This window comes from Leptodactylus fuscus, chromosome 3 (genome assembly GCF_031893055.1).
Source record: "Leptodactylus fuscus isolate aLepFus1 chromosome 3, aLepFus1.hap2, whole genome shotgun sequence".
Lineage (NCBI taxonomy): Eukaryota > Metazoa > Chordata > Amphibia > Anura > Leptodactylidae > Leptodactylus > Leptodactylus fuscus.
In genome coordinates, this window is record NC_134267.1 from 91,920,594 (window position 1) to 91,934,616 (window position 14,023).

The following is a 14,023-nucleotide window of genomic DNA, read 5'->3' on the forward strand; positions in this document are numbered from 1 at the left end:
GTCGGCCAAGTACGGGGACAAGGACAATCACATATAGATCTACACTGCCACCTAGTGGGGTTTTGTATGTAGTAAATTCCAATTACATTGTGTATGGTGAATTACATGTTGGTCTATTTTTATTATATACTCTGCATGCGCGTAATTTCTTTCATTCAATGTACGGTCTGGTTAGTAAGTCCTGACGACATCCAGTGACACTGCGCATACATTATGTATCGCACACTTCACGCTTCATGCTTTATTCAATAGGTCTCTTGTCACTCCTCTTTCCTGCAGTGATATGCTGCATGCACTTATTGGGATTGGCCATATGTATGGAGTGGGCGGTCATTCCGGTCCGGCCCCACATCTGCAGCTGTATTTTATTTTGTTATTAGCACCTCCCTTTATATATTCCTCATACCCCATGGCTAGATACCACCCCCTGACGAAGGCTAGTTCCGAAACGCGTGTCGGGTGGCCGGGTTGGCGCCTTCCCCACTTGTCTCTCCTACACTCTCATACAGCATGGGTGTGTATATAGCCACATTACTATATGGCTGTCTTCTGAAATTTCAGTGATGTGAGTGTATACAACAGTAGCACTTTCTTTGCCTTTATAACAATTCCTATATGTCCCTATTCACACCATACTCTTGCTAGCACAGTTTTTGCACGTTGGGTCCAATCAGGGGTGAACCTGCTCCTTTCGCCGCCCGAGCGAAGTACAGAAAGCCGCCCCCCCCCCCCCCCCCCGGGGCCGGGAGGCGGGGGCGGAGCGGGGGTGTGGCTTAGCAGAGGGGCGTGGCACCTCGAAAGGGGGCGGGGCTTAGCACCGTTCACCAGCAGAGAGCAGGCCCGGAGACTGCCTGCGCTCTGCCTGAGCGTGAGGGGAGGCTGCTGGAGCAGCGCTGCTCCAGTGGCCTCCCCAAACCACCGCTCCGTGCTAAGCCAGTCCAGGACAGCTTGTCCTGGACTGGCTTAGGTTAGCAAAAATGCTGCCCTCCCTGAGGCCCTGGCATAGTGCCGCCTGAAGCGCTCGCTTCAGGTCGCCTCATGGGAGGTGCGGCACTGGGTCCAATTCATGGAGATTTAAATTACCACCTGGTTCACATATAGATCTACATTGCCACCTTGTGGTGCTCTGTATGTAGTACATTCCCATTACATTGTGTTTTGGTGAGTTACATGTGGGTTTAATTTGTATACTCGGCTTTTCCATTTGAGAAATAGTTTCTGTACATTCAATATACTCTTCATGCCAATCCTGGCCCATCGGGATAGTGTGTTTTTCCTGTATTTGTTTGTCTGTTTTTTAACATTAATGTAATAAAAATGTATTTTATATTTTTGTACATTTTGAGTGGTGTGCTTATCTCAAAAGCTGGTTTCCAGTTTTTTTTGTGCATTCATAGTTTTGGATATAGCAACATGTTCTTAAGGAGGGCATTATCATGGGTGTTTTCACTTGATTAGCATTTTCCTATAGTCTACCTTCCATAGTGCTATGCTGTTGTTTTTGTACATACGCCTATATACCGTGTACAGAGCTGCAGCATTCACCACCGCCTATATACAGTGTACAGAGTTGCAGTATTCACCACCACCTATATACAGTCAATAGAGCTGCAGTATTCACCACCGCCTATATACAGTGTACAATGCCTTCTGCTTCCTGATCTGTCCCCTGTATAGGTTCTAGCACTGGAGACTGGCGGAAAGCGCTGACTGCTGGCTCCACTGATCTGACACTGGGAGGGCCATCAGTATCAAAAATGCCCTCCAGCCCAGAAAACCTGTTTGATGAAAGTTTTTTATAGACCACAGAGAAAACAAAAATGAAAACAGGACAATAAATATTTTTAGTTAAAAATCTATTTTAATTTTATAATTAGTATCAAAAAGGTTTCAGTTAAAATACATAAAAAACCCTATATAGGTGCAAAATATAGAAAAACCCATGCAGGGGGCATACAAATAAAGGTCACATAAAAAAAAAAAACATAATGTACAGCATAATTTAAAGTAAAAAGAAAAATTAATAACCTATAAAAAGGAGACCGAGGAGGAATTGAAGGCCCAAATAAACAAGGAATTGGAATAGGAAGATAGAGGCGGGGGAAGGGAATCCTAGACCACATCAAGTTAGAAGATTTTATAGTAGATCAGGGGGTCGGCAACCCCCAGCGGCACGTGTAGCATATCTCACTGGCACGGCAGACAGGAGCTGCAGCAGCGGAGCGTCCCTTCAGTGCTCTCAGGACACTTCCCTTTCTCTGGCTGCTCTCTGCCCATCAATGAGAGGAGAAAAGTGAGCTGAGGGGGCGGAGCTCATCACTACGCAACTCCGGGACTCCGTGTATCCTGCACACAAGAAACCTAGAAGAGGAGAGGGAAAGAGAAGATCAAAGTGAAAGTAAAAAAAAAGAAAATGCCAGGTACATGCCTATTAATGTCAGGCATTTGGGGTTATTAATTTAGTTTTAGTAACTCCATGTGCCTCACATTAATAGCAGTTAACCCCATCATGTCCCTCACATTAACCCCTGTATACCTCACATAAGGATTACTAATATGTGAGATATTTGGAGGTAATAATAAAGGACTTCAATGATGAAGATACTTAATTATTACCTCCAGGTCTCTCACATATCAGTAACTCTTATATGAGGCACACAGAGGGTTAAAGTGAGGGACATGATGAGGTTAACTGCTATTAATATGAGGGACATGGAATTACTAAATTATAATACACATGATCATACTTTTTATCTACAATTGTGGATAATATTATGGATTATTATATTTTAATGGTCCTGTACACGTTGTTTTTGCGGCCATGTGTCTGGGCCAAAATTGAAGAGCTGCAAATGATGGTGCAGATCCTATATGTGTCCTATACCTGTCCTATAAGTGTCTGTATTTGCAGCCCTGTCAATTCATTTTTCATTCATAAGTCCGTGAAAGCTACATGCATGCCATTTTTTGTGCGGGAGGCTTAAGGGGTGCAACACATGAACTTCATACTGAGAGTGGGACTCCTGGCAGTATAGTCACCTATGATGCTAGGACTCCCAGCCTCCCAGCAACATACTGCCCCGTATCAATTACAATGCAGGACAGTATGTCACTGGTCGTGTTCTGCTCCCCTAAGGGAGCCTTCACACGGAGTAATGCCGGGCTCAATGTGTGCTTCTTTTTACTGCCGTAGAAATACGAGAGTAGCGTTTAAGTCACGTTTACGCGGGTTTTTTTACTATGAGCGTATACGCAGCGTTTGCGGCCGCGTTTTTGATCACGTAAATGTTTAAAAATCACAGCGCGGACACACTGCAATTTCCAAAACCGTCGCAGTTTTGAAAATCGCAGCATGTCAATTATATCTACGGAAACGCCAACAACTTTCCCATAGATATAATTGTAACAGAAAGTCCATGGAGGAAAACTCTGTGAACTTTCTAACTTTCTGTTCAAAGCGAAGAACTGCAATGCGTTCACGCCGCGGTTGTTCCCGCAACGCTTTAGCGCAGCATTTCCGTCCCGTGGGGCCTTAGCCTTAGGGTATGTTCACATGGTGGAATTTGTATTATGTTTGTGAACAGTTTCGCGTAGCTAGCCGCGAAGGGATGCTGGTGCAGTGCACCGGCATCCAGTCACGGCATTCCCACTCTGGATTAGGGGCCTAAACAGGAGGGAGCATTGCGCCACGTATGCTGCAGCTGAGTCAGCCGCGAAATCCGCGGCAAGATAGGGCAGCTTGCTTCTTTTTTTCCGCTACTAGCTAGCAGAAAAAAGAAGTGAGCAGCTCCCATTGAAGTCAATGGCAGCTGTTTTTGGAGGTGGATTCCACGTCAAAATCCGCTCCAAAAAACTCCGTGTGAACATACCCTAAGAGTAGTGGGGGATATAAAGATTTGATGGAACACAGATCCCCCTTGGTGCTCCATATTACTTATTTGCACATTGCATAAAATTCTTTTATTTCACAAAGTTTTGTGAGAAAAAGAGTTTACCATTAGGCGAATCTAACCTATCTGTGTTGCTGCTTTAATATGCTTCACCCTGAGGATAGACAGTCTTACAGTAAATGGATCAGTGGCCTTATGTGAAGCATCCAGGGGGACTTTTGTCACTTTGTTCTCCTGATCACTGGAAGTCTGTAGAAAAGTGATGACTAGATATGTGGCTAAAGGAGTTGTGCCACCAGTGAGTAATTAATAAATGAAACCTCTCCATTACTTATATCCTGGCTGTATGCACAGTCCTAACTGCTACAAGATACAGTTGTTTTTCGTTTTGTTTTTTTTTAAGAAAATCAAAATGGTTACAAAATAAAACATTTTTTAGTTGACATTCACATTATAAACATTCACTGCTGCCTCCAACTCCTCAGGGCTTGTTCACATCTGCGCCCGACACTCCGTTCTGCAGGTTTCCGTTTCCTGCACAAAACTGGACAGGAAACGGAAAACTGCCGGTGTCTTCCAAACCCATTAATTTGAATGGGTTTGGAAAGCGTCCGGCCGTGAGCGCCGGTGAGTGTTTTATGCTCTCTGCAGCTAAACCGTTTTTTTTAAACCGGACACAGAGTCGGACATGCAGTACTCTGTGTTCAGTTTAAAAGCACCGGCTCAAAACGCTCACCGGCGCTCACGGCCGGACTCGGCATGGCAGGTTTCCGTCTTCTGCATGCAACTCAAACAACTCAATCTTTGTTTCATCAGTCCACAGGACCTTCTTCCAAAATGAAGCTGGCTTGTCCAAAAGTGCTTTTGCATACCTCAGGCGACTCTGTTTGTAGCGTGCTTGCAGAAATGGCTTCTTTCTCATCACTCTCCCATACAGCTTCTCCTTGTGCAAAGTGCGCTGTATAGTTGACCGATGCACAGTGACACCATCTGCAGCAAGATGATGCTGCAGCTCTTTGGAGGTGGTCTGTGGATTGTCCTTGACTGTTCTCACCATTCTTCTTCTCTGCCTTTCTGATATTTTTCTTGGCCTGCCACTTCTGGGCTTAACAAGAACTGTCCCTGTGGTCTTCCATTTCCTTACTATGTTCCTCACAGTGGAAACTGACAGGTTAAATCTCTGAGACAATTTTTTGTATCTTTCACCTGAACAACTATGTTGAACAATCTTTGTTTTCAGATCATTTGAGAGCGGTCTGTCCATGCTCAGCGACCATCAAACTTAACTGAACTTGAATTGTTTTGTAAAGAGGAATGGTCCAAATTACCTTCATCCAGGAACTGATTAAAAGCTACAGGAAGCGACTAGAGGCTGTTATCTTTGCAAAAGGAGAATCTACTAAATATTAATGTCACTTTTCTGTTGAGGTGCCCATACTTTTGCATCGGTCAAATTTTGGTTTAATGCATATTGCGCATTTTCTGTTAGTACAATAAACCTCATTTCAATCCTGAAATATTACTGTGTCCATCAGTTATTAGATATATCAAACGGAAATGGCTGTTGCAAACACCAAAATATTTAGAACTAAAAATGATTAAGATTAATAGGGGTGCCCAAACTTTTTCATAGGTCTGTAATTGTAACAGAAAGTTTGTGGAGGAAAACTCCAAGAACTTTCTGTTTAGAGCGCTGCAGGAAGAACTGCGATGCGTTCCCGCCACGTTTTTTCCCGCAGCACTTTAGCGCTGCGTATCATCCCGTGGGGCCGTAGCCTTAAGGCAGGAGGGTTTTTAAAATTTGAGGCTTCACGTAGAGAGCCACAGCCAAAAATGGCTGTGGAAAAAACTGCAGCAGAAATGCGTCGCATTTTTTTTTGCCGGGCTATTCACAGAAGGTCCGCAGAGTTTTCTGTATTTATTATACCTATTCGGAAAACACTACCGTTTCTGGAGGTATATACAATGGTTTTTAAAACTGCAGCATGTCCACTGTGGATATTTCTCTGCAATGTGTGGATGAGATTAGCCAGAATCACATCCACTTTTCTGGTACTGTAAAACACCGCTTTTTTTCTTTAATCATAGTAGCTACATTGGACCCCGTCTGCTGCATCACAAAACATGTTAGCCGGCCGACTGTTTAAGCCGGCTGACTTCTGACTAAGCGCGATTTCGAGCAGCACCGTTTCCCCCCTCCCCTCACAGCGGCTGATGCTGCGGTGGGCAGTGGAAGGGGCGGAGCCTCAGACGAGGCTATTTGACCCTCGGCGCTGGATTTTCTTTCTTTCCACCCTCCCTTTGTGGGTTATTTATTGTTATTTATTCATTTGTTGGTCCTTTGGACCGTGTTTTTTTTTCCTGGATGTTGCTGTTATACAGCTTTTTGCATGGTTTTTATTTGTCTTTCTTTGTATCCTAGGTGTCACAGCTGGCATGTTGGCAGGACCTTGTCCCCTCCCCTTTGGCATATGGAGAGAAGAGGGAGGTGCGTCACCCGCTGAAACATCTCTTACATGCCCACCGCAAGCGGTGGTGGGGCATGCTGGTGATGCGCCTTACATTTCGTTATGGGATAGCAGGGTTCTGCTAATATGTTTATTTTGTTAATAAAGCTGTGGCCGACACCCACAATTTTACCCAAGCAAGTTGTCTGGTGCCTTTTTTTTGTATATAGTACACCTCAGATGCTGGGAGGGGGAGGTGTTTTGATTAGGCATTGCGCTTAGTCTTATTCATTTTGTTCGATCTTCGAACTTTATAGCTGGAGAGTGCTGTCGACCTTCTTGACAAAGACAGAACAAACAGCTATAAGGGCTAGTTCACACGGGACACGGAATGGTGTATTTTGGTCCCGATTCTCATGCGGGAAGCTTCCTGCTCGGAGTAGGCCCAAATGAATGGGCCTAGTCCGGAGGGTGCTGTCGCGAGGCGGATGCCAGGGCTGAATCAGCCACGGAATCCACCTGAAGAAAGGGCAGCTTGCTACTTTTTTCTGTGAGCCAGAACATACCGCTCACAGAAAAAAGGAAGCTAGCGGTCTACATCGACCTCTATTGTGAGGAGGCAGATTCTGAGGTGGATTCGGCGTCAGAATCCGCCTCCTCTTGCCCCGTGTGAATGAGCCCTAAGGGTCACAGCAATCACCCTTGCAACTGGGTTCATAGGCCAGGGGGTCGCATAGGCTCCCATTGCCACACTACTGTCTCCAGGTGTAGGGAATTGAATACTTACCTCGTCTGCAAAGTGTTGAAGCGGCACTGAGCTGCACTTCATTGCAAGAAGATAAGTATTGAGGAATCAGTATTGACTGCATGTAATATAATTTGATGTGGGGAGAACTATTACCTGTGTCAACATTATCTATGTGGGAGGAAGGGGTGCTGTTACCTAAATAAGGGAATAGTTAGGACAACATCATACCTCCCAACTTTCAAAAAACAGATAGAGGGATGGAATGTGCAGTACGCAGTGCATGCTGTGGCAGATTTAGCCACACCCACTTCTACCCATACATTTCTCTTTGTGCCTACAACACAGAATAATCCCCCAACAATGTCCCTCCTCATCTGTCCCCCCCCCCCCCAGTTTAATGTTCTCCTTCATCCCACAGTTTGTCACCCTCATATGGTCCCCCCGGTTTAATTTCTCCATCATCTGAGCACCCCCCCAGTTTAAATTCAATGGGCATATTCTCATGTAAGGGTGCATGCACACTACGTAACGCCGGGCGTGTATGAGAGCCGTACACGCCGGCGTTACAGCAGGGCTGCCGAGCACTTCCCATTCACTTCAATGGGAGCGCTCGTAAACGCCGCTGTTACGAGCGCTCCCATTGAAGTGAATGGGAAGTGTTCGGCAGTCTGCTGTAATGCCGGCGTGTACGGCTCTCATACACGCCCGGCGTTACGTAGTGTGCATGCACCCTTAGTCTGTGCAGTCTCAGCTAAGTGTGCATGCTATTACAGCTCTCCTCAGACTGCACCCAGAGATGCATATATCAGGTTTTAATAGACTTGCACTAATGGTTGTTCTTCATACAGTCTAATAATACTCTTGTTATGTTAGTATATAATACCACATGTGCTCTAGGACGTGAAAGGTCCTCTTTAAAGGGGCTCTATCAGCAGATTTATGGGTTATGAGCTAAAAATATGTCTGAATAGCCTTTAAAAAGGCTATTCAGGTGCTGCTATTAGTTTGTAAAAAGACCCCCCCGTTTTTATTAATTACCTTGGTAATCGATAGGTAAATGAGCTTGATCGTGCACGGTCGGCATGTCATGCACCCCTTAGCGTCATAGCTTCTGTATGCCCACCGCTGCCTCCAAGCCCCCCCTCGTCCTTATTCACGGAGCTTTCTATTGAAAGCACGCGCATGTGCAGTAGCGTTCCCTCCGGCGTGCTACTGCGCATGCTCTAGCTCGCAATGTTCTCTATGGGAAAATGGCGCTGGAGCGTGCGCAGTAGCACGCCGGAGGGAGCGCTACTGCACATGCTCGTGCTTTCAATGAATAGGAAGGAGGAGGGGAGGCTTGGAGGTAGCGGTGGGCGTGCAGACACTAAGGGGTGCACGACACGCCCACCGTGCACGATCAAGCTAATTTACATAACAATTAGCATGGTAATTAGTAAAAACTGGAGAGGGGGGGCCTTTTTACAAACTAATAGCAGCACCTGAATAGCCTTTTTAAAGGCTATTCAGGAATATTTTTAGCTCATAGCCCATAAATCTGCTGAAAGAGCCTCTTTAAGCCCTATATTAGACTGTATATTGTAGGGTCTGACGTACGGTCTAAGCTTGCTCTAGTTAAACTGTAATAAAAGTATTGTATAACAACTACACAAGAGTGATTATATGCAAGCACAGAGAACTAAAAAAATCTCCTATGATACAAATAAGGAGTAGCTATTTAAGAATTAATATCATATGCCAGGTTGATGATGTTCAGCATAGGACTAGACCTTCAATGCTTTTCCCTCACTCTATTAGAGACATGGGGTTCATCAGGAGGAAAAAAGAGGAGCAATTCAATGAAAAAGGCTGTCCTTCCTAGCAATCGCACTTAGAACTCCATTTCCCGACCCCTGATGGTGGGAGCTGGTATTTGATGTGTATGACCAAGTGAGTAAAGTGCAGTATTTCACAATTTCTGCATTGCAAACATTTCTTTATCTAGTGTTCTAGTGAATTAAGTGAATGTGAGTAATAAAGCCATAGAACTTCATTATCACAGGTTGTACTTTACCTTAAGTCCATAGAAAGAAGGTAATCTTTTTTCTATTGTTACGCATGCTCCTCATGCGGATAAACCTGTTTAGTCTTTGACCCGTTAGAAGTGTCTCTATTGTCTTGTGAGTGGCTCATTGTGCAGCAGCACAGGCACAGATTTTCTACTGTGCAGGAGGAAGCAAGAAGACTTTCACACAAGGATTGACTCTCACTGCCAGCTGTTGTGGAACAGCTTAACTTTTCTTTAATAGAATGGAATCGACGCAAGCTTTAAATATGGAAGAACCTGTTGAGAAAAAGCAAGGAAATAAATATAAGATAATCTCTGCGGTAAGTGCCATAAGTTTTTTTTCGTAATTTTGCACTTTCTTGTTCAGGTGTGTCATATATATATTTCTGTTATTTTTGAAGTCAGAATAATAGATATGAGATAGAAAATAATTACGATTGGTGGGGGTCAGAGAAGGCAGAACTACATTACCAAGCACATGTTCAGATAAAGACAAACCCCGCTGTCTAGAAAGTGAAGGGGCATGATCTGACTCCGATGGTACAAAGGGCTCTGGCTCTCAAGATCCCAGGGATCAAACACTGTAAACATATCCTAAGGTCTGGTTCACATCTGCATTCGGTAATCCATTCAGGGAGTCCACATGGGGACCCCCTGAATGGACTGCTGGACGCATTGACAATCGCGGAGTAGTGAAAACACACGGACCCCAAAGATTAAAATGGAAAGTAGATCGTGAAGTACTTTTCTGCCCACATGTTCCATGCGGACACTGCGCAGAAAGCACACGGACCCCATTATAGTCTATGAGGACATTATAGTCCACTACACGGAGCATAATTAGGAATGGCGGGGCCCCATGGCGAACTTTTGACATGGGCCCCCCACGACCGACGCTGAATACCTTGACCGACCCCCCCCCCCCCCACATGCCCCATAGTGGCACAGTATTATGCCTCATAGTGGCCCCTGCACACAGTATTATGCCTCATAGTGGCCACTGCACACAGTATTATGCCCCATAGTGGCCCCTGCACACAGTATTATACCCCATAGTGGCCCCTGCACACAGTATTATGCCCCACTGTGGACACCCATGAACAATTATTATACTCTGGGGTCTTTTCAGACCCCAGAGTATAATAATCGGAGACCCAAGGAGGGGATACAAACATAAAAAACCACTGTCACTTACCTATCCCCAGCTCTGCTGATGTCCTCGGTTGTGTCGACCATCTTAGATACGTCACACAACTAGGCCCGAAGCCTTCCTGGAGTGCGGAAAGGTAAGTAACATAGTTTTTTATGTTTCCTTACCTCTCCCGGGCCTCCGATCATTATACTCAGGGGTCTGAAAACACCCCCGAGTATAATAATAGTGTTTGTGGGGCCTGCGGCATCACATACTGATCCTGGCCCCTGCCAGGATCGGTAAGCAAATAGGGCCCATTATCGGCTGTAGTAACTCCAGCCGGTAACTGACTATTAAGAAAAAAGAAACGCAATGGTAGCGGCTTTCGCCGAGCCACTAATGTCCCGGGCCCTGTGGCAGCTGCTACCCTGGTAGGTACACCACTGGGTCCGTGTGCTTTTATAAGCTCACCCCTTGCTAATGCGGTGACGCAGATGTGAACCAGGCCTAAAAGAAATAGGCAGCAATGTTTTAGGGTGCTATTACACATAAACATTTTTGTTTGTGTTAAAAAAATATTTTCTTGCTTTACCTGTTGAGTCAGTGATGAAAAACACAAAATGTGTTGATTTGTTTTACATCCATCTTTGTTTATGTAATTTGTGGAATAGCACCCAAGTGTGCATGTGCGGGATCCATGATAAAATGACATGAACGGCGCGTGGATAAGGTCAATGTGCCGCCCCTGCCTCCATGGACCTTCAGTGAGGCCAGGCCACTAAAGATCTTGGATACCTGCCTAAGTAGGGTAATCAATAAAGTGATTAATGAATATCAGGCAATTTACGAAAATTAATTTTAGTCTTGCAGCTCTTGTTTGAATTACCTCACTCAATATGGTGGTATTTTATGTTTGACATGTTAACTATGTTTAGACAAGGTCCAGCTTTCATATTATGGATTAAAATATTGCATTGTCAATGTCAACCATTGGCTTGTGTTGAGAACCTTTAACACACAGCTCTTGCTAGCGTTGCCTATCTGTTGTTCTGGTCCTTTGGAGGACCAGAACAACAGATAGGCGGGGCTGCAAAAAAAAGTGGTTACACACAGAATTCAATGGACCCCATTGTCTACAATGGAGTTCATTGGGTGTCCGTCATTTTAAAAATGAAGCCAGCAGGAAGAAGTCCTCAGTTCATTGAAGACTCCAGAAAGAGATGCAAGTATAGCCTTAGCTTTTTAGAATTAATACCTGAAAATCTCAGAATCTGTGATATAGTTAACCCAATAAGAAATTCTATGGGGTAAATGCATAGGTAGTGACCCTAATGGCTGCCCCTAGTATTAAAAGCATTCTATTGTGTGCAATCTGTAAAGAAAAGCAAATGGATAAATAATGGAGGTCAATATAAAATTAGCTCTATCGCATAACATATTCACATACCAGTAGAACTGGAGCAATATATAAACCTCCTGAATGCTATCTCATATTTCACAGTTAATATAGCCTAGTACATATCTACACGCTAACAGATCTGAAGCATTATGTGAACATTCTGAATCCTAGCACATAAATCACAGTATGAATACATAATACAGCTAGTATAGGTATAAGGCTCTCGATGTCTCACCTATCCTGGTACAGCTGAACTTCCCCACGCGTATGACCACATAATGAACTTCATTTTCCCTGATGAGGATGGGTGAGACATCAAGAGCCTTATATCTATACTAGTTGTATTATATAATTATCTTTACCTTTACTAAGAAGAATAGATTAGTTTGGTTTTTTTTTAATAAAGTTTGGAAACTGTGGCTCTTGCCACAACCCAGATGGAAGGAACCGGAAGATGGGAGTAGTAGTGGCGGATGACTTGCCACCATTTAGGCCAAGCATACTCAACCACTATCCCCAGCTCTGCTCCTAAGTTGGACACCGATGAATGGGGTCCTGCAGCACTTCTTGATGGTGGTGATATTAGTTTCTCCTGGGGCGTTTCCAGTTGGAGAGGGGACCTCTCTACTCTGAGCTGTTGTGATGAAAGGCGGAAGTGCCTTGATGGTAAGGAAGGAACAACCTAGGTAGGCTGTTGAAACAGAGTGTTACTTTTCTCAGCCACTGAACAGTGATACAACAAGGAGCTTCCAAATGGGGGTTGTAGTTCTGCAGTGTCAACTCCCCAGCCTTGGCCTCATGAGGGTGCCTAGGGACAATAAGGCTCCAAGGTTAAACTCCACTCCACCTCCAACTATAACTCTTTCCCACCACCTCTTCAAGCAGCAGATACTGGGGGCTGTAGTTCAGGGTAGTCCTGACAGGGATCTGGTTACCTTAAATAGGGTGCAGGGATAACTCCTCCTGTCAACAAACTCTACTGCTCCTCCTGGCACAAAGTTGAAACTATAGACAACTGGACTACCCAGCTCAATACTGTCTCTAGTAGAACCTTGAGCTAAATCTTCCTCCTTGGAGATGTGTGGAAAGCCGTTGAAACTCAGTTCACAGTGTTGGTTTGCACTGACTCCTCTGCAAACTGCTACTTCCACAACTCACTGACTTGACCACACTGGAACTAGACCGAGTTCCAACGGTTTCTCAAGAGAAAAAGTCACCTCAGACCCTGCCAAGTGGCCTGTGATAGGCCAGGGCTGTACCGAGGGACGAGGTTTGAAACAGAAAGGGAACTACAGGGAACACAATGTGGGGAAAGCTGCAGAACAATATATACAGTTTACACAGAGCATTGAACATAGAAGACAGGACATACAAACACAACCCAGAGGCAGAAAAGACAAACAAGTAAATGTAGGAGCACTAACAATTGTGAACATAACCTAAAACTGTTGTAAGATTCTTGTAACCACCAATCTGTTACCTCAAATCATGAGTAAATGCTTATTCTAATTGTTAGCTGTGTCTGGCTGGATTACTGCATCATCTGCATGGTGCCAGATTCTAGAGAGAGTGACTGACATGGTTGCCTATTTAGAAAATTCTTCCATTCATAAGAGCTGGCATTGCATTAATTGCAACATTCTAATGAACCATGAAGGGTTTTTAAAGCTCCTTACAAGGGCCATTTCACAATATTGAAATTTCTATTTCTATTAGTGCTGTCTCTAAAAAAACTAGACAGCTCATTGGTCCATTTCAGTAAATGGAGCTATATAGACATCCGTTTTTTTCCTGGACTGAGAGATACTGAGAAGAAAACCATGGCCTGCCCGATTATTTTCTCTTTTGTCTACTCATCTCTATGAGTCCATGAAAACAAACAGAATCCACATGGATGACATCTGTGTACTGTCCGTGTTTCATCCTTTTTTCACAATATTCATTGCTACTGTAGGTGGAGCTCAAATATGATAAAGACAGCATCCATTTTTTTGTGTTCATAGGTGTCAGATAGGGTTTGTAGGAGGTGAATGTTGAGATAGTTGATGAATTTTGGGGACCACATGATTGGGAAAGGCGAGCGGAGAGAGGCAAATACAGAGTTTGGCAGGGAGACGCTTAGAGAGGTACTCTTATACATGTTTATTATATAATTATTGAGGAGAGACGTTAGTGGCTATGTAATGAACAAGAGGACATCGTCCATAAATGCCAAAACCTAGGTGTGGGTCTCACACTTTTAGCCTTTTTATGTCTGGGTTACATCTGATGGTAACCAGTAGGTGCTCCACAATAGATGGCAGATGCCATTATAAATAGTGAGAGGAGATGATAGGGAACCATTAAAGGCTTTGAAGAGA

The 14,023-nt window shown here is 44.3% G+C and overlaps 1 protein-coding gene across 1 annotated transcript in view; it reads left to right on the forward strand.

Annotated features, from left to right (window-relative positions):
* Positions 1–9,269: 9,269 nt before the first annotated feature.
* Positions 9,270–14,023, forward strand: part of ENPP3 (ectonucleotide pyrophosphatase/phosphodiesterase 3) — an 83,830-nt gene continuing 79,076 nt past the window's right edge. Inside the window, exon 1 of the mRNA XM_075267961.1 lies at positions 9,270–9,452. Coding sequence (XP_075124062.1) covers positions 9,375–9,452 — 78 coding nt within the window. The 5' untranslated portion in view covers positions 9,270–9,374. The remainder of the gene's footprint in view (positions 9,453–14,023) is intronic.